Source organism: Eleutherodactylus coqui, chromosome 8 (assembly GCF_035609145.1).
Source record: "Eleutherodactylus coqui strain aEleCoq1 chromosome 8, aEleCoq1.hap1, whole genome shotgun sequence".
Taxonomy (NCBI): domain Eukaryota; kingdom Metazoa; phylum Chordata; class Amphibia; order Anura; family Eleutherodactylidae; genus Eleutherodactylus; species Eleutherodactylus coqui.
In genome coordinates, this window is record NC_089844.1 from 135,270,531 (window position 1) to 135,290,640 (window position 20,110).

Consider the following 20,110-nt stretch of genomic DNA (forward strand, 5'->3'; position numbering starts at 1 on the left):
ACTTGGCCACCGCTGTGCTGCCACGCCGCGCGACACTGACTGCTGGCGACGTGCTGCTGCTGACACATCTTGATTGCGAGACAGAGCACCTCGGCCTCTGCAGGGTGGCATGGCGCGAGGGGGCGCTTTGGGAAACAGTTGGTGGATTATTTGGTCTGGCCCTGCCTCTACCCCTGGCCACCGCACTGCCTCTTCCAACCTGCCCTGCTGCTGCACTTGCCTCCCCCTCTGAAGACCTGTCCTCAGTAGGCTTAGCAAACCAGGTGGGGTCAGTCACCTGATCGTCCTGCTGCTCTTCCTCCGAATCCTCTGTGCACTCCTCCCTCGGACTTACTGCAATTACTACTACCTGAGTGATAGACAACTGTGTCTCATCGTCGTCGTCCTCCTCACCCACTGAAAGCTCTTGAGACAGTTGCCGGAAGTCCCCAGCCTCATCCCCCGGACCCCGGGAACTTTCCAAAGGTTGGGCATCGGTCACGACAAACTCCTCCGGTGGGAGAGGAACCATTGCTGCCCATTCTGGGCAGGGGACCGAGAACAGTTCCCGGGAGTCTGCCTGCTCCTCAGAATGTGTCACTGTAATGGAGTGAGGAGGCTGGGAGGAAGGAGGAGCAGCAGCCAGAGGATTCAGAGTTGCAGCAGTGGACGGCGTAGAACTCTGGGTGGTCGATAGATTGCTGGATGCACTTTCTGCCATCCACGACAGGACCTACTCACACTGCTCATTTTCTAATAAAGGTCTACCTCGTGAACCCATTAAAGTGGTTGTCTCGCGAAATCAAGTGGGGTTAAACACTTCTGTATGGCCATATTAATGCACTTTATAATATACATCGTGCATTAAATATGAGCCATACAGAAGTTATTCACTTACCTGCTCCGTTGCTGGCGTCCCCGTCTCCATGGCTCCGTCTAATTCTGAGGTCTTCTGGCGTTTTTAGACGCGCTTGCGCTGTGCGGTCTTCTCCCTTCGGCTCCGCTCGGCAGTATCGGCGTTTTGGCTCCGCCCCCTTGTACGCGTCATCGCGTAGCTCCGCCCCATGACGCAGCCGGTTCCAGCCTTCTGATTGGCTGGAATCGGCATGTGACGGGGCGGAGCTACGCGATGACGCGTACAAGGGGGCGGGGCCAAAACGCCGATGCTGCCGAGCGGAGCCGAAGGGAGAAGACCGCACAGCGCAAGCGCGTCTAAAAACGCCAGAAGACCTCAGAATTAGACGGAGCCATGGAGACGGGAACACCAGCAACGGAGCAGGTAAGTGAATAACTTCTGTATGGCTCATATTTAATGCACGATGTATATTACAAAGTGCATTAATATGGCCATACAGAAGTGTATAACCCCACTTGATTTCGCGAGACAACCCCTTTAATTGTGAGATTAATCTGGGGACGCCAGAAACGTGCCTCTCTCCTAATCCCGCAGCACTCGGCTGCGATACACCTGGATCAGGAGCTCGGCCTGTGCCGACACCCTGACTTGGGCCTCCGCATCCTCGCCCGCGTCCATGTCCTCTAGGCCTACCCCTACCCCTCAGCATGGTGTATTACCAGTAGTGCAGAAACAGAACGCTGTAATTAAATGTGCCGCTTATTGGCCTGTGGTTGGAGGCTGACTTCGCTTACGGAACGCACAGCAGAGCCAGGAAAGAATTTTGCGCAAGCCTGTAGTGAGACGTAGGTGCGTATGACTGAGCTAGTGGAATTCACAGCGCAGAAGCAGTCAAGTGTCCAAAGGCCACTAGTAGGCCTTAAAGGGGTTGTCTCGCGAAAGCAAGTGGGGTTAAGCACTTCTGTATGGCCATATTAATGCACTTTGTAATATACATTGTGCATTAAATATGAGCCATACAGAAGTTATTCACTTACCTTCCCTGCGCTGGCGTCCCCGTCTCCATGGCTCCGTCTAACTTCAGCGTCTAATTGCCCGATTAGCCGCGCTTGCGCAGAAGGGTCTTCTGCCTTCGGGTCTGTCCGGCAGCAGCAGCGTTCTGGCCCCGCCCCCTTCTAAGCGTCATCGCGTAGCTCCGCCCCGTCACGTGTGCCGATTCCAGCCTCCTGATTGGCTGGAATCGGCACACGTGACGGGGCGGAGCTACGCGATGACGCGTAGTAGGGGGCGGAGCCAGAACGCCGCTCGCGCCAGACCGAGCCGAAGGCAGAAGACCCTTCTGCGCAAGCGCGTCTAATCGGGCGATTAGACGCTGAAGTTAGACGGAGCCATGGAGACGGGGACGCCAGCGCAGGGAAGGTAAGTGAATAACCTCTGTATGGCTCATATTTAATGCACGATGTATATTACAAAGTGCATTAATATGGCCATACAGAAGTGCTTAACCCCACTTGCTTTCGCGAGACAACCCCTTTAAGTATTTTGCTTCTATTTTTTTAAAGGCTGAGCTGAGACAGCAGACAGATACTGTAGGCAGCGTATATATGTATACTGTTTCCCTCTGGACGGGATGACGGCGGTGATGTAACGGGCAACGCAGAGCCAGGAAAGAATTTTGCGCAAGCCTGCTGTAACACTTGTGTATTAATTAGGACTACTACCCCCAGCAGAGACGCAGTACACTCAAGACGGTCACAGGTAGCCCAAAGATAGTATTTTTCCCAAATTTGTTTGAAAAAGCCCACTGCCTATATAGACAGTATATCTCTTTCACCTTTCCCACTGTCCCTGCCTCACCACTACTGGCCCTATACTATGTAAAATTACTGCAGACTGTTTCCCTCTGGACGGGATGACGGTGGTGATGTAACGGGCAACGCAGAGCCAGGAAAGAATTTTGCGCAAGCCTGTAGTGAGACGTAGGTGCGTATGACTGAGCTAGTGGAATTCACAGCGCAGAAGCAGTCAAGTGTCCAAAGGCCACTAGTAGGCCTTAAGTATTTTGCTTCTATTTTTTTAAAGGCTGAGCTGAGACAGCAGACAGATACTGTAGGCAGCGTTTATATGTATACTGTTTCCTCTGGACGGGATGACGGCGGTGATGTAACGGGCAACGCAGAGCCAGGAAAGAATTTTGCGCAAGCCTGCTGTAACACTTAGCTGCGTATTAATTAGGACTACTACCCCCAGCAGAGACGCAGTATACTCAAGACGGTCACAGGCAGCCCAAAGATAGTATTTTTCCCAAATTTGTTTGAAAAAGCCCACTGCCTATATAGACAGTATATCTCTTTCACCTTTCCCACTGTCCCTGCCTCACCACTACTGGCCCTATACTATGTAAAATTACTGCAGACTGAGGATGCAATGCTCTGCACGCCCGATATACAAAAAAAAAAAATGTGCAACACTGCCCACAGCAGCCTTAACAGTACTGCACACGGTCAGATGTGGCCCTAAGAAGGACCGTTGGGGTTCTTCAAGCCTAAAATCACTCCTAACGCTCTCCCTATAGCAGCAGCAGCATCAGCAGCACTGTTCCTGATCTCTGTCAGAATGCATCTGTGGCGAGCCGTGGGCGGGGCAGATTTAAATACTCGGTTGACACCTGATCTCCCCAGCCACTCACTGCAGGGGGGTGGTATAGGGCTGGAACATCACAGGAGGAAGTTGTAATGCCTTCCCTGTCTTTCTATTGGCCAGAAAAGCGCGCTAATGTCTCAGAGATGAAAATGAAAGTAACTCGAACATCGCGTGGTACTCGTCTCGAGTAACGAGCATCTCGAACACCCTAATACTCGAACGAGCATCAAGCTCGGACGAGTACGTTCGCTCATCTCTAGTGTGGTATTCTCCACCAGCCAATCCCCCTTGTCTGCTGCAGATAAATATCAGCAAACTCTTGGGACAGACTGCTGGTCATTTTAGTGCTTTACTGTTGTACCCTGTGTTAATCCCACTCAGTGCTGGTGGTTGCATGCTTGTCTGTAGTGTCCCTCTCCTCCCCTGAAGACAGTCTGGCCAGACATGTGCTTTATGTACAGTCCTGTTCTGTGTTCAGTGTGTGTGAACAGTGGTGTGTCCTATGTATGTCTAGTGCATCTCTCCAGGTTCCTAAACAGGGATAGCTAGGTCCCAGATGAAGACAGTGGGGCTGTCCTTATCAAGACAATTACCCTGCTTTTAGGCAGGGGTTCCCCACTTTTTCTGATTAGTAAGGGACAGGGGTCCTTCCATCTTGCCTGGAGAGGTGCAATTGGTCTCTGTAACACTGTGTGAGTGATCGCGGTTTTAAAAGGACACAATCTTGCATCCACACGGAGGCGTGGCGCTTTAGTGCGCTGCACGGACGTAACATATACCCTCTCCACAGGACGGTATAATTGTCTGAATGTTACAGGTCTGACTGCAGGGCCTTTTACAGGGGCAGATTTTTTTTGTCCGTCATCGAGCACTGATCAACAATGTAGCATATTGATCATTGCTCGTTACTGCCATTTATATGCAGCAGCTAATTTCTAGTATGCGAATAAACAGTCTTTTTTATAATATCTGTCCCCATACAGTTTGCATTAGTTGGCAGCACATCTACTGTTTAAACAGGGAGATGTACTGCTGATCAATGAGCATTTTTTGGCCCCCATAATGCTGGCTTCAGATGTAGTGTAATTGCTGTGGGCATTCTGCAATGGTAAATCCACAGCAATTTCACAATAAATAAGCAGTGACCCAATCCGCACCTAAATGGTGCATATTTGGCCGTGCATTTACTTGTGGAAATGCTGCGGATTTTAACCCTCGTATTTCAAGGAAGCTGGGCACTCTAAATGGAAGAAAACATCAGAGGAAGGTGGTGACTCTGTGGGTGGCGGCATCACATGACTGGGCACAAAATGGGGGAACTAGGCACATTCTAAAGTGTAACTATATGTATGGGCAAAAGGTGGACAATGGAATTGTGATGTTTATAACTGGAAACTTTAAAGGGAACCTGTCAATCCCTTCAGTACCATAAACTAACGTTATGGTGCTGTTAGGGGAGGTGACAGGGAGCTAAGTGATGTTTTTTTTATACTCATCTGCTTCTACGATCCAGCGTCACGCAGAAATCTGACTCTTTTCAGATTGTTTTGTGAGAAGTCTCCCATAGATTTGTAGAGGAGAGCGCAATCCTCAGATTTCTATGCGACGCGTAATCTTAGGTGGGTGACAGTGCAGGAACCAGGGAGCAAGTGAGTATTAAAAAATACATCACCTCGCTCCCTGTCAACTCTTCTATCAGCAAAATAACTTAGTTCATGGTGCTGTAGGGAAGTGACAGCTTCGCTTTAAGGGATGCACTTCATGTTTGACAATACAGATGATGACCAAATCAACCTTACCCTATTGGCGAGGATGCTGACTTTGCTTCCATTGGCGTTGCACCTGATAGACACAATGCTACCAAGTCCTGGCATCAGCTCAGAAAGGCTCTTACAATTGCTGTGGGCTTTGGCCTCCCTTTAGATAAACAAAAAAATAGTCAGCACAATCACACTGCAGCAATCCGAAAATGGGGACGTGATGAAAAGATGAGGACGTGATGAAGAGAACATGTTACTAGGGTATTTTCATTGTCATGGGGAGTTATTTATATACACATTCATGGTGTGCCAGCTCCTGCCCTATCCTCCTACTTAAGTGTCTGTATATTTGGATCTGCCGAGTTGGCAGCAACGACAAGATCATTGATGTGTAGTCTATTAGCAGAAGATTAAGGGCTCATGTCCACGGGGAAAATAAGAATTAAAATCCGCAGCGGATTTTAACTCTTCTCCCGCGCGCGGATCCGCACCCCATAGGGATGCATTGACCACCCGCGGGTAGATAAATACCCGCGGATCGTCAATAAAAGTGATTTAAAAAAAAAATGGAGCATGAAAAAATCTGGACCATGCTCCATTTTCATGCGGGTCTCCCGCGGGGACGGCTCCCGCGGGCTTCTATTGAAGCCTATGGAAGCCGTCCGGATCCGCGGGACACAAAAATCATATTTTACTTACACGCTCCGGTTCTTCTCTTCGGCGCCGCGCCATCTTCTCTCAGTCGCGGCCGGATCATTTTGCTTTGGCCCGGCGCATGCGCGGGGCACGTCACCGACGTCATCGTGCACATCCGCCGAGCTGAAGAATGAAGATCCGGCCGCGACGAGAGAAGATGACGCCGCCGCGAAGAGAAGAAACGGAGCGGATGGGAGGTAAGTTTATTCTCATTTATTGTTATTTTCAGCGCTCATGTCCGCGGGGCAGGAGGGACCCGCTGCAGATTCTACATGTAGAATCCGTAGCGGGCCCGATTTTCCCCGTGGACATGAGGCCTAAGAGGATTATTCTTCCAAAGCAATTACAGTACCTCCTAGAAAGGTCAAAAAGCTTGAAGTGGGCGGCATCAGTGGCAACCACAAGGAATGTGCCGCATATGTCCAGCATACATGGGTTTCCCTCCAACACAGAGAATGACAGCAACTGCTTCACTGTCCCCTGGAAAATAAGAAAGAGCGACATCAGTGGAGCGGACGAGGACTGAGGTCTACGGTCACATAATACACAACTATGCATAACGAAGAGCTAAACACTAGATCAAATAATAGATTACAAAGGAAGGAATGTGGCAAACTAAAAAGCTTTGGTGGAAGAATTATACGATTTAAACCCTTCAACCACCAGCCATTTTTCAGGTTTTCGTTTTTGCTTTTTTTTTATCCCCTTTTTTGTTTTTCTATCAACATTGTTCTATGAGGGCTTTTTTTGGCAGGACAAGTTGTAGTTTTTAATTACACCATTTAATACACCATGTACTGTATTGGAAAAGGTGAACATTTTTAAGTGGGGTGAAATGGGGAAAAATATGATTGCGTCATTTTTCAGAGGGTTCTTAGTAGGGATGAGCGAGTATACTCGCTAAGGCACTACTCGCTCGAGTAATGTGCCTTAGCTGAGTATCTCCTCGCTCGTCCCGAAAGATTCGGGGGCCGCCGCAGCTGACAGGTGAATTGCGGCGGGGAGCGGGGGAGAGCAGGCGGGAGAGAGGGAGATCTCCCCTCCGTTCCTCCCTGCTCTCCCCCGAAGCTCCCCGCCCCGCGGCGGCACCCGAATCTCTATGGACGAGCAGGGAGATACTCGGCTAAGGCACATTACTCGAGCGAGTAGTACCTTAGCGAGTATACTCGCTCATCCCTAGTTCTTAGTTTTACAGTGTTCATGGAGCGGTACAACTGACATCCTATCCTCATTCTATGCCAGTCAGTGCCAGTATTACTTTACTATGGTTATAGATTTTTTTAATATTTTACTACCTTAAAAAAAATTAAAAACCCTTTTATTAAAAAGAAAATGTTTTTTTGTTGTCATTTTCAGAGCACCATAACGTTATTTTTCCATCATTGCGACTGTGTGAGGGCTCAGTTCCGTGGGGCGAGTTGCAGTTTTTACTGCTAGTATTTTTAGGTACACACAATTTTTTTTATAAGTTTTATTGTGGGATGGGCTGAGCAAAAATAATGTAATTGTGGCATTATGTTTTTGTTTCTTTTTTTACAGCGTTTACTGTCTGAAATGAATATTGCAATATTTAGATAATTCAGGCTTTTACAGACGCAGCAATGCAAATTATGTCTATTCTTTTTATTGTTTTTGACAGTTTTGTGGGGAAAATGGGAAAACACAGTTTAAAATGTTTTTAATTTTTACAAATATTATCTTACTTAAATTTTACATATTTTTAGCCCCCTTAGGTGATTTGAACTTGTGATTGTTTGATTGCTTCCATAATCTACTGTAATACTTCAGTATTGCAGTATATTCTATTTTCCATGTTCCCATGTTAAACCTTGCCACTTGCATCACAGAGGGCCAATGGCAAGTTAAAGTGAGGACACTGCAGATGTAAGCTTTCAAACAGAAACAAAATCGAATCCAGCTCTGACCGCGGCTGTTTGCGACTGGTGTCAGCAAACATAAATAGCTTGAGCCCACTTCATACCTACCCCCTATCTCTGTGACATACATGTATGTCACAGAGGGAGAAGGTGTTAATAACAGATAATATATGATCTATGATGCAATCGATTTATCACATGCCTATGCATATAGCAAACATGTATAAACACGGTGGGAGCAGAACAGCTGAGCTCTGGGTTACCATAGGTGGTTAGAGGGATCATCTAGTTCTTTAAAATTAGTGGCCAATGTTTAAGATAGGCCATCAATATTACATCGCAGGGGGTCTGATACCCCCGTTGAGCCCCCTTCATAGTTTACCAGGTACAACTTTTTTTAAATTCGTTTTATTTTTTAAAAAGGCATTGCAAAATACAGAATGAAGAAAACTTTGTTAGGTGCATCCTTATTCATGTATACATTTCCGTTGTGCATAAATCACCGCAAATCTTATTACTGTATTTTCTAGAAAACTTAACAATAAACTTTACAACTTTTTTTCAACCGGTTCTGCTCTAACTTATTACGGCCTTAGTGGAGAGACTAAAGTGTAGGTCTGCTGACACTTATCTGGGGGGGGGGGTTGTGTGTATATATCGGGCCTCGAGGTTTATTCCATGGTTAAGGTAGAATGGGAGTCGATCCATATCCACCATATTTTCCTAAATTTGGCCGGGCATCCTCGGTTTTGGTAGATGATTTCTCATAGGAAGTTACGGTATTTACCAGTTGGGTCCAATGTAGGATTGAGGGGGTTTCCACAGCCATCCACCTCATGGCTATTGCCTTGCGGGCCAAGAACAGCACTTTTTCCAGAAAGGTACGGGTGTGGTGTGGCCACACCTCCTTCTCCAGTAGGCCAAACAGCACCACCCTGGGGTCTAGGTCAATAGCTAGTGGGGAAGGCAATAGTGCGTTTATGAGGTCAGTAATTTCCGACCAGTATTCGTTAATTGGAGGGCATTCCCATATCAAGTGCCAGAAGTTCGCCTCTGGTTGGCGGCATCTGTGACAAATATTTGAAGACGCTGTGCCCATTTTGTATAGGCGGCTAGGGGTAAGATAGGCCTGGTGCGTTATGTATAGTTGGATTAATTTATTGTTTACGGCGGGGGAGATGGCCAAATGGGATTCGGAAATGTCCTGCCATTCCTCGGGTGTGAGGGATGGGATGGCTTGTTTCCATTTGTCATATGCTGAAGGCGGGTTGAGGGCTATTTTAGCCGAAAGGAGATGTGTGTATAGGGCCGAGATTAGCCCCTTAGGTCCCTGGGACTTGAGGATGCCAATTGTGGGGAACTTGGATATGTGTGTTGAGGCGGGCGGAAATTGGGAGTTCAAAGCGTGTCTTAGTTGAAAAAAACGGAATAATTGAAGATGTGGGGACTGCAACCTATCGCGTAGCTCTATGAATGTAGGGAATGTTTCGTCTACGTATATGTCTCTTATTGTATGTACCCCCCGGGCCATCCAATATTGTGGATCTGGGACTAACTGTAGGGCGGTGAGACCAGGGTTATTCCAGAAGCGGAGCTCGGGTATTATGTCCTGGTATCGTTGCAGTATCTTCACCTCCTTCCACACGCCAAGGGCTAATCTGTGAAGCGGGACCATGTCGGCGGAGTTGGTGTATTGCGGGAATTCTAAGAAATTTAGGAGGTTATTACCTTTTACTTGCTTCGCCAGCTGTTTATCTGCTATGGGTAATTCCCCGTCTAAGACCCAGGCCCGTATGTTCGGTTTACCAGGTACAACTTATTGGTAGTGGCCATGCCTAGAATTACAGCTCAGTCCCATTCACCTCAATAGAACAAAGCTGTAGTAAATTGTAATATTAGGCACAGTATAGAGCTGTAGCAGCCCTTCAAAAAACTGATTAGCAGTCTATGGTCTGAAAAGAGTCAAATTTTCAGACTATGCGCAGACTTCACCAAACAGTGCAGGAATGGATGAGCGGATTAGTATAGAGAAAAATGTACATCCCCCGACTCCCATTATGTTCTGAGCAGCACCATAACTTAGTTTATGGTGCTGTTCAGTGAGGACAGTGTCCCTTTAAATTCCTGTGGTGCTATAATCATAGATCCGAAGATCATTTTCACAGAATTTCCCCTGGACTCTGTACATTGAAAGCTCTTTACATTACATAACCATGCAAAAAAATCTGAGATTCTTCTAAAAAAATATTCTGCAGTTACCTGCAATGTACGGATTTGGACTCTGCTAGGCTCTACAGTGTAGATGTTCTCCTCGTGAACTGCCAATACAGGAGACTCACTGGCAAAAGAACCTGAACAAGAAATTTTGAGAAAATGACATTTATGTATACTGTTCATTGATCACAATGCAAACATTGGAAAAAACTGGATTTTTCTTACTTACTGTAAAATCCATATCTCATTGCTCATTGGGGGACATAGCAAGACCCTGGGTATAGCTGCTACCACTAGGAGGTGGACACTAAGCAGAAAAGAGTGTTAGTTTCTCCCACCAGCTATGCCCCTCCTGCAGGCACTGAGCTAAATCAGTTTGAACATAAGCAGTGGCAGAAACACATATTAACAAATAATACAGACCATAATAAAAAAACAATGGTACTGTGTAAGATTCAGAAAAGACTGAGTACCCCTTCTGGAAAGATAACCAGGGCTCATGAAACATGAACATTGGGTGAGTGCTGTCCCCCCCAATGAACGAGACAAGAAATGGATTTTACGGTAAGTAACAAAAATCCTGTTTCTTGTCTGTGTCATTGGGGAATACCAAGGTTTTACCGTAGGTTCCAAAGCAGTACCCAGGGGTGGATAAAGGAGAAGGCGAGTATGGTCAGTATGCTGGCACCTGCTGACCCACGTGATCAGAATGGAATGCATTAAGTAGAAACTAAGAAAAAATGTGAAGCCTTGGAAGTGTCCTTATGATCAGGGTGGCCAAAGACCTTGTTGATTGACGAAGAAATGCTATCGTTCTAATAGAATGGCATCTACCAGAGGAGGTGACTCCCTTGGCTTTCAGTGGGTAGGCCCTGCCAAGAACGTCAGCATTGACAACTCTAATGGGTGGAACTGCAGAGGTAAAACCGCAATAACGATAATTATGGAAAGGGGGTCATTATTAATGAGGGAGCTTGGTGCATGCCGTACCTGCATATTTGTGATTGATACAGTGTCATAGCACTACAATTACTTGTCTTATGGAAGGGGTTAATGAGGCAGATTGGGCTTGTCACAATTGCGTAGTCATGAGAGATACAGGGTCTCGCCATTCTAGAATTACTTGTCTTATGGAAGTGGGAAACAAAGCGGATGATGCCTGCCATAATTGCGTAGTCATAAGAGATACAAGGTGTCTCCCTTCTAGAATTGCTCCACCTATGAAAAGGGGGTAATGAGGCGGTTGACGCTTGCTATAACTACATAGTGTGTCACATACAGATGCTTTCAGAACTACAACTACCTCTCCTATGGAAGAGCAGTTAACTGGGGAGAAAGAAGGACCAGGGCAGAGGGGAAGGGGGTGTAGCAGGACCTGGCCAACTGCCTGTATACTTTAGGGAGGAAGTCCCACCCCTGCCAGGGTACCAAAATGAAATCCTGCCCTCCAGCTTTAGGCTGTGTTGGTTTGCGAAGCCAGGAACTAAATTTAAAGTACAAGCCCACAGGGAAGGTGCTGTTAGCTCAGAGATGAGCCCTGAGGAGGAAGACGGCAGGAGAGGAATCATAGGTGTAGGAAAGAGGGGAGGCTATGATAGGAATGTGCCCTAAACAGTTGGAAGAAGAATGAGGATGATGGGGCATCCTGAGGAAGACCTCCTCACCAGATAACAGCCCAGGATATAAGGAAACGTTAAAATACACCAGAAAGGAGGGAGGAAATTGTCCCCGACAGAGGACGGGAGGGAGGTTTCTATGTTTACCTAGCTTTGAATACTTAGTTTCTGAAATAAGGAGATTGGCCTGGATAATTAAGTCCAGCAGTGTTCCCCCTCTGACTCATCTTCCCTTGGCAAGGAAGTGGTCCAGCCAGAAGCTCACCATATTAAGGGGGAGCCTATAGCTGATGGGCCACAGAGAAGTTAGTTGCCAATGTGAAATGGACAGCACTACTTAAGTGCTGTGAAACTACAGAACGTTGCTCCATAAGTGACAGACCGCTGGAATCAACTATGCGATCCTCAGTGAGGCTGTATAAAGCATGTGAAAGCGCCTGTGCCTACTTTCTTCTGGAGGTAGGGCAGGCAACAGAGAAGTTCTCGTGTGGAGAAACAGGGCGATCTAGAGCCAGCCCTGTATTCCCAACCTAAAAGGGAAAAAAAAGAAAAATAACAAATGTAAGAAAAGTAAATAGGTGTGCCTGATATAGCCCAGTGCCTGCAGGAGTGCTATAGCTGTCAGGAGGAACTAACACTCTTAGTGGCAGCAGCTATACCCAAGGTTTTGCTGTGTCCCCCAATGACACACATGAGAAAGAACATTTTATCGCATAACCCCTTTAAATGGGTTGTACCACAATTGCAAGTTATCACCCATCCCCATGACACTCTTTGGGTATTGGACTGCTGCATTGGCAACTGCCCTGTCCAACATGCAGTGCATCCCTCTAGGTCAGATCAAGCAGGAATGCATGTTTGGACAACCGCTTTGATTAACCCCTTAAGGACATGGCCTATTTTGGCGTTGAGGACCAAGCAATTTTTGGTATTTTTCCATCTCTATTTTTTAAAAGCCATAACTTTTTTATTTTGCCGTATAAGGCCTTGTTTTTTGTGTGGCGAACTGTAGTTTTTAATCGGTGCCACTTTTATTATTTTTTTTATGATAACAGGGAGAGAAAACGCATCAATTCTGCCATAGATTTTTTTTTTTACAGTGTTAATCATGCAGCTACTGCCCTGCCATGGCTTATCGCTTATACAGCGATCATAGGCATTGGCACTACAGGACGCCATGGCGACAGGCCGGGCTCTCGTGATAAGATCGCGAGAGCCGGTCGGAGACACAGAGAGAGCGCGCTCCCTCGGTGAACTCTTTCCCTCCCGCGATCTACTTAGATTACAGCAGGGAAGGGGTTAAGAGCGGGGGGGGGGGGGGGGGAGCATCTCCAATGCCCCCCCGCTGTTGCAGCGGGAGGCCGGCTATGACTGACAGATGGCTCCCGCTGGGGGATAGCGCGAGGTCAGTCATGATCTCGCGCTATCCCGATGACGTACCGGTACGTCATGTTGCGGGAAGTACCAGGCTTTCATGACGTACTGGTACCTCATGGAGCGGGAAGAGGTTAATGTTTAGGTTTAGAATATAAACTGGTAGCGGGAAAGCATATACCTGCATTCCTAAGGGTAGGTCCACTAAGTTCATAGACTGTCACCAATTTGCCATTCCATACTGCAACCGAATCCTGAAAATTATAGACAAAAAAAATTAACCTGCACCAAATATTCTGAAGTTCCAGTTATGATGGCAATCCTCCAACAAAGCCTAAAATATGTATATTTAAAGCCACCCGCACACACGCGGGTCGGATTCCGCATGTGCAATCCCGCAGCAAAATCAGGCCCTGGCAGCAGAGGCTTTCGCGTGTAACTGCTTTTCTTTTTTTTCATCTGTACTGCGGATGGTCCGCACGGCTCACCTTCAGACATGCGCAGTACAGATTATTTTTTAAACTCCTGTTTTACCTGTGTCATCGCCTAGCAATGACGTGGAATCCGCGACCTTTCCGCAATGTCAATTGCGGAAGGACTGCTGATCGGACAGCTTCCACTGACTTTAATGGAAGATGTCCGCGCAGAATTCACGCAAAAATGGAGCATGCTACGATTTTTCTTCCTTGAGGGGAAACCGCAACTGGTTTCCACTTGGGTACAGGAAGAAACATTTTTCTATAGCATGCTATGGACGGTACTTGCTGTGGAACCTGAAGACGGAAGCCAGCCCCATATTCCGCAATTCAAATCTGCCCGTGTGCAGGCAGCTAAAGAATAGAACAAAAAGATACAACATAATACGACTAAGTTCACATTTGCATTCTCCTTTCGGAGATGAACAGAAAAACCAGAAGTGCTAAATCCGGATATCGAAGAATGAACCTCACTGACTAAAATGGCAACTGTCCATCTTATGGCTGAGGGAGGAAATTTTCCTGGATGAAATAGTGCAGCATGCTGTGCTACTTTGTCCAGGATTTCATGTCAGATGTGTATTGGAGGCTCCAAGCTATGGTTCTCCAGCTTTTTGAACATGCAGGGAGTTGTAGTTTCATAGCAGCTGGAGAGCCATAAGTTGTTGACCACTGGGCTAATGCATTCTAAAAAGCGAGTAAATAAGCGTATATTTAGCTTCTGGGCTATCAAGAAAAATTTAAAAAGGCATTTTATATAGAACAAGCAATGATTTATGTAAATTTATAAGTTGATCAACAGATTGCTTGATCATATATAAAAAAATTGTTAGCATTTGTTAATTCTCAGCATGATTAAACTAGCTTCAAAATGTTGTCTAGTACTTACAACAGGTGTATTGATCTAAAGCTGGCCTCTATAGGATGTGAAGAGTATCAGACATACAATAAAGTTACAGTAAAAGAACAAAAATGCTGAAATCATATACTGTGCAGTCTGCTCACCTTAGTCACAAAGACCCCCTTTATGTACATGTCCGTCTTCAAGCTGTGCCTGGTTCCTGTGCTGAAGTAGGTCAGGCTGAGCTGAGAAGGCGCCACCTGAATTGCAGCAACTTGCTGATGGAAATGAGAGGACATGACGTGTTCACTGAGGACCAGCACCGAGCTGAGGTTGTTCACAGCTAATAGATTCTTAGAAGATCCCCACTGTGTCAGGAAAAAGCAAAATATCTTAGACGTAAATCAACAATTTAAGAGACATCGAAAACAAAAAAATAACCAACACATGAACAAAGAAAGAAGGCCTCCTGTCCACGGGCGATTTTTCACTGCGTTTCCCATGAAATTGACACGTGGGTAACGCAGTGAACACTTACCATAGGACAACTATGGAAAGCGCAGCCCAAATGTCCACCAGTGGAAGATCGCTTGTGATGTTCACGTTAAAAATTTCGGCATGCTGCGATTTGCCGCAATGAACCTATCATTATAGATAGGTTCATTGCGGAAAATCGCAGTGCCAAAGTGGTCCCCAGTGGGATATCACTACGCCCATGGACAGGCGGCTTAAGACTGAAAAGATTACATAAAAATGGCATTACACTGGGCTGGCCATAGGAAAATAAGATCATGGAAGCTCAACAAAAACAAAACCAAGTTTCAAGCACTTTAAACTATAATGCATAAAACAATAGTACAGAGGCAAGCTTACAAAATTCTGCTAATTGCTAATGTCAAATGGGTGGTCTCCTACACAGTGGGTCTGTTTGTTTTACTGACACTACATTTCTAAGGATGCAAATCACCATAGCAAGCACTGTGCAGGCATTGAAGGTAGCAAAGCATGCTGGGAGGAGACTTCAGCTCTGAAGACTAAAGGGCCATTTACACGGAACGATTATCGCGCAAGATTTACATTGTCAGTTGGGGCTCCTTAGGGCAGAAATTCTGCCTGCGTAAAAGGGACACCTATGTAATGTATTTACAAACTTAAGGTTCATTCACACAAGCGTGCTTTTCACACTCTAAGAGCATCGGGTGCGGGTATCGGGCAGCACATGTACGTGTATCTGTCTGCTGTCCGATACAAGTTGTGCCAAAGATTCTCGGGCACAACTTGCAGGCAGCCATGTAAATGGGCCCTAAAATGGTGTACAAAGGCTAACATATACTTTAAGCATGCCCATACACATTCAACAACTGCTGCTTTTCCTCACTGCCCCGTTTATGGGGGTAAGTCACAGCTAGACAGCTTGTCTCCTTAAGAAAAGAAAAAAAGATCTGAAGTTGAAATTCAATGTCTCCAATCTTTCTTTCTCCCAACATCATCTGTTATGGAAGAACTGAGCTGCTTTACACACCAGAGAGTCATTTACACCCACTGTTATCTGTGAGTTTGGACGATTGAAGTCTAATGTGTATGGTGACCCCAAATCACTAGTTACGTGTGATTCAAAAGGCTACGTCAAAACTACTCACTTTGATCTGTGTGATGTTGCCTTCCAATTCTGTTGGTGTGTTAAGTTTCCAGCTAGCTTTTCCTTCAGTCCTCAAGGATTTTCGTCCATCGGAGACTTTGCTCCACATAGCCACCTTGCCCTTATTAGTTCCAGCTGCCAGAATTGCTGCAACGCAAACAAATCTAAGTGTGGAATGATTTCAAAGTGGATAGCTATATACACAATACTCTGGAATTAAATGCACATTATGCCTGCAGCTGTAGTGAAAGGGCCTGCTGTGCATTTCTGTGATATTAGTTCAGAATAACAAGAAGCAGAGAGGGGCTGTGATACCTTTGGCATGGCAGTAAGTAATACAGTTTATGACTTCTTCTGCCTCAAATCCCAATTTCTCATCCAGGAACAACACATAATTGTCATCTCGCTCCAGATCCCAAAATCTGAAAAATATATCATTAATATGATTTATTGTTTCTTACATTAAAGTAACAATATAAGCTCCCCAATATGGAATAACATGCAACTTCCAAAGTTCTGAAACCGCAAAGCTTTGATTTCTGGTGGCATTGAGGTGTGGATAGGCTATCAATACTGCAAGGAGTTAAATACCTGTAATACCCCTTTAAATACAAATATTAGGGGGCATGGTTTAGTAGATGACGGGTTAGGATGGTGCTCTTGCAACCCTGGCATATTACCAGCTCTATTGGTACCTTTCAGTACCTATCTTGGAACATTGGTTGGCGCATGAGACCCTCTGCCCCAATGTCAGTTGAGGAAGAAAATTCGGGCTCAACAGCACTCTTTTTCGGTGCTCACCGCCAACTGCACAGCATGGCTCAGTCCCCCAAGTTGACGCTGTTGGACGCACTCCATGTGCGTTGAGGGGAGCTGCGGGAGTCTCTAGCCTTGGTTCCCCCGATGAGTGGGAGCGGGACAGTGGAGAGAATTTCTGTTGGAACCCTGCAGGCCTCCACACAGAAAGTGGTAAGCGTGAGTCTGCCGGGCTCCTTACACACACCAGCCCTTCAGCACACTTCTAGTATGCAGTGATCCCCTTCCTCCTCCAGTCCCTATCCTCTTTATATGCCCTAGCAGGGAGATATTACTCCTGCTCCCCAACCACTGAGAACCTAGATGGTTGGGATTGGAAGGCCCATCTAAAGGCCATCCCCACCAAAAAGGAGCTGGACGGCCTGTTTGCCCACCGTGAGTCTTCTAATAAGCAGGCTTTGGAGTCTCTACAGAAGGAGGTACAGTATATAGGACATCATTTAGCAGGGGCTGAGGTAATTCAGAATCAGATAATTATACTTATAAACGATCATCATGCTGGATGATACTGAAAACCATCAGACGCAACAATATCCTCATTAGGAGGCTGAGTAGGAGGTAGAGCCAGGACAATTGAAAGAATAGGCGCAAAAATGTTTCAGTGATCTACTGCAACGTCCCACGGGAACGCTTAGTGCCAAGCACGAGTGCAGATCAGCTGTATTTAGGTGCCTAGAGATCTTCCTAAATTCCTTGCCACATTTTAGCTACCCATGATTACACTACTGGATTGGCCAAAGTCACTTACGTCTCCAGCCGTGCTGGCCTGCTGACTTTATAGCATATACCTGGTTTAGGATAAGATGGCTACCCTGACATTCTGTACCTATAATAGCAGAGGTCTCAATAAACAGGAAAAACGTAGCCAAATCCTATATAGATGATTGAAGAAAATCGTGATAGCCATGGTTCAGGAGACCAAATTGTGGCTTCTGGCATTACTAATTGTAAAAATAAATATGACCACAAATGGCAGCATGCTCCTCTACAATGTCACAAACTTATCTCTCTGTTCTTGTTATCAGTGAAGTTCCCCAGGATACTCTTACTGATCCTAGCTGAGAAGTTTGGAGTTTTAACAGGTTTTTGGTTTCCATATTTTCAAGTACGCAGCTATATCAACACCCTTGTACCCATTTCCTTCTTCTCCCTCCCAGCCTAGATTTTCCCTTTGTTCTACTACCCTAGTTTAAGGGTTAGCCCTACGTTGTGACCAGGGGTTGCTGCACGGGCAGGGTTGATACTTTAGGAGATAAACCCCACTAAAGAATGGGTCCATCATAAAAGAAGGACTTATTTGAGTGCGATGGCCTCACGAGGTGGCAATTCCTGCTCACGAGGGTTGGTTGCTTACTAGAGATGAGCTAACCTACTCGGCCACGCCCCTTTTTTGCCCGAGTGCCGTGATTTTCGAGTACTTCCGTACTCGGGCGAAAAGATTCGGGGGGCGCCGTGGGTGAGTGGGGGGTTGCAGCGGGGAGTGGGGGGGGGGGAGGGAGAGAGAGAGGGCTCCCACCTATTCCCCGATGCTACCCCCCGCTCCGCCACGCCTCCCCCGCCCCCCGGAATCTTTTCACCCGAGTAGTGAAGTACTCGAAAATCGCGGTGCTCGATCGAGTAATTACTCGAAACGAGTACGTTTGCTCATCTCTATTGCTTACATTTCTTTGAAAGACAACTTTGACCGACAGAAATAGACGACAAGTAGTTTGTGCATGTATTGTATCTTATACCCGTGTTCTTTTTGTACAGGTAATGGCTTTCAATAAAAACTTTTTCAAACAAAAATACAAATATTAAAATCAGAAAACTTACCTTATGACACTTTCTCCTGTTGCAGTAATCAGTAAGGCGTTATTAACACAGATAATATCAGCTGCTTTACCTATCCTCCCAGAGAGCTTCACCTGCACAAGAAAACGAATGTAGTCAATCAGATAACCCAACAAGTAGACAGCAGCTGCCATCACCATTCCATGTGTTGTTCAACCACTTGCTCTCCTGCTCATTCTTGTTATTCATTGGTAAAATGTATATCTCGGTACAGACGGCTTAACCCTTTCCAATCCACTGTCTGACGTCTAAAGACATTATGATTTAAGGCTGTACAACTTTGATTTTGGAAGACGTCTGTTGGGGTTCTTTTACTGTATATTGCCAGCCTCTCTGCTGTCGGAGCCTATCCAACGAGTCACCTCGTGCAGTACTGGCTTTAGCCAGCAGATGGCGCCGTTGTATAATGGCAGAAAGAGTAAGCACCCTAGAAAAACCGGGATACAAATTGGATTGGAAAGGGTTAAAGGAAACAAAGCCATTTACTTAAAGGGGTTATCCCACCAATAGAACATATCTGCTATCCACAGCATAAGGGTTAATTTGCAGATCGGTGGTATCTGATCTTTTGAATCCCTACAGATCCCAAGAATGGGGATCCAGTGCATCCAAAAATGAAGGGCCTGGCAGATGCATATCCGCAGCTTCATTCATTTCATATGGGATTGGCCCATAAAATAAAAGTTCTCAAGCATGTTGTCGTATAACTCTGTATTGTGCCGTTCCTCTGTTATTCCTCCAAGACATTTATGAATATATTAACAACTGGTGACTAGCAGTTAGGAATCAGAATGTGTAGGGACACCCCTCTTTGACAAGGGGAGAGGCAACACCTAGTTGTCAATGTATTAATACATTGCCAGGAAGAATAGAGGAACGGCATAACAGAGTTCTAAGAATTGTTATTTTATGTTGAATACAAGTATTTACAAAAACAGCCATGTTTTGAGCGATCATTTTTGTGTCTAAATGCACCTTTAGATCCTGGAGATGGAACTCGTATCTCTCAGACACTTATGGCAAATCCTGTGATTATGCTATAAATGTCCAAGATGGGGAAAGACTTTCCCTCAACCACTTCTTTCCCCCAAAACAAGCAGTGCTGGATTGGAAGAGCAAACACACTTGCTATGATAAGGAGAGGGGGAGGTTGTAGGTGCCGCTTATCTCCCAGTGGAACAATGGATCGTGCATGTTAAAATGCAACAGTCTACAACCCTGTTTACATGGGATGATTGTCGTGCAAATCACTTGTTAGATAAAGCAGTTTGCATGATAAGTGAGCAGTGTGAATGCATACCTTGAAAAACCGGATCAGTGATAATCGCTGACCAGATCGTTAATGCAAATCTAAAATCATTGCTGGGCTACCACTGCATCATTCAGTTTAGACAGGCAGTCGTTCATCTATGAACAACTGCCCATTTACTGTGAATGGGGGCAGGCGGGCCGGAACGATCCCTGGCCGTCTCCAATCACTGAGTGATGAT

General features: G+C 46.0%; 1 protein-coding gene across 1 annotated transcript in view; it reads right to left on the reverse strand.

Annotated features, from left to right (window-relative positions):
- The window catches only part of IFT140 (intraflagellar transport 140), a 96,413-nt gene that overhangs the window by 59,828 nt on the left and 16,475 nt on the right, over positions 1-20,110 (reverse strand). The window contains exons 7-14 of the mRNA XM_066576472.1: positions 18,603-18,694; positions 16,287-16,393; positions 15,973-16,118; positions 14,497-14,700; positions 13,197-13,269; positions 10,071-10,162; positions 6,287-6,414; positions 5,278-5,395 (exon numbers count right to left, since the gene is read on the reverse strand). Of these exons, the coding sequence (XP_066432569.1) occupies positions 5,278-5,395; positions 6,287-6,414; positions 10,071-10,162; positions 13,197-13,269; positions 14,497-14,700; positions 15,973-16,118; positions 16,287-16,393; positions 18,603-18,694 (960 nt within the window). The remainder of the gene's footprint in view (positions 1-5,277; positions 5,396-6,286; positions 6,415-10,070; positions 10,163-13,196; positions 13,270-14,496; positions 14,701-15,972; positions 16,119-16,286; positions 16,394-18,602; positions 18,695-20,110) is intronic.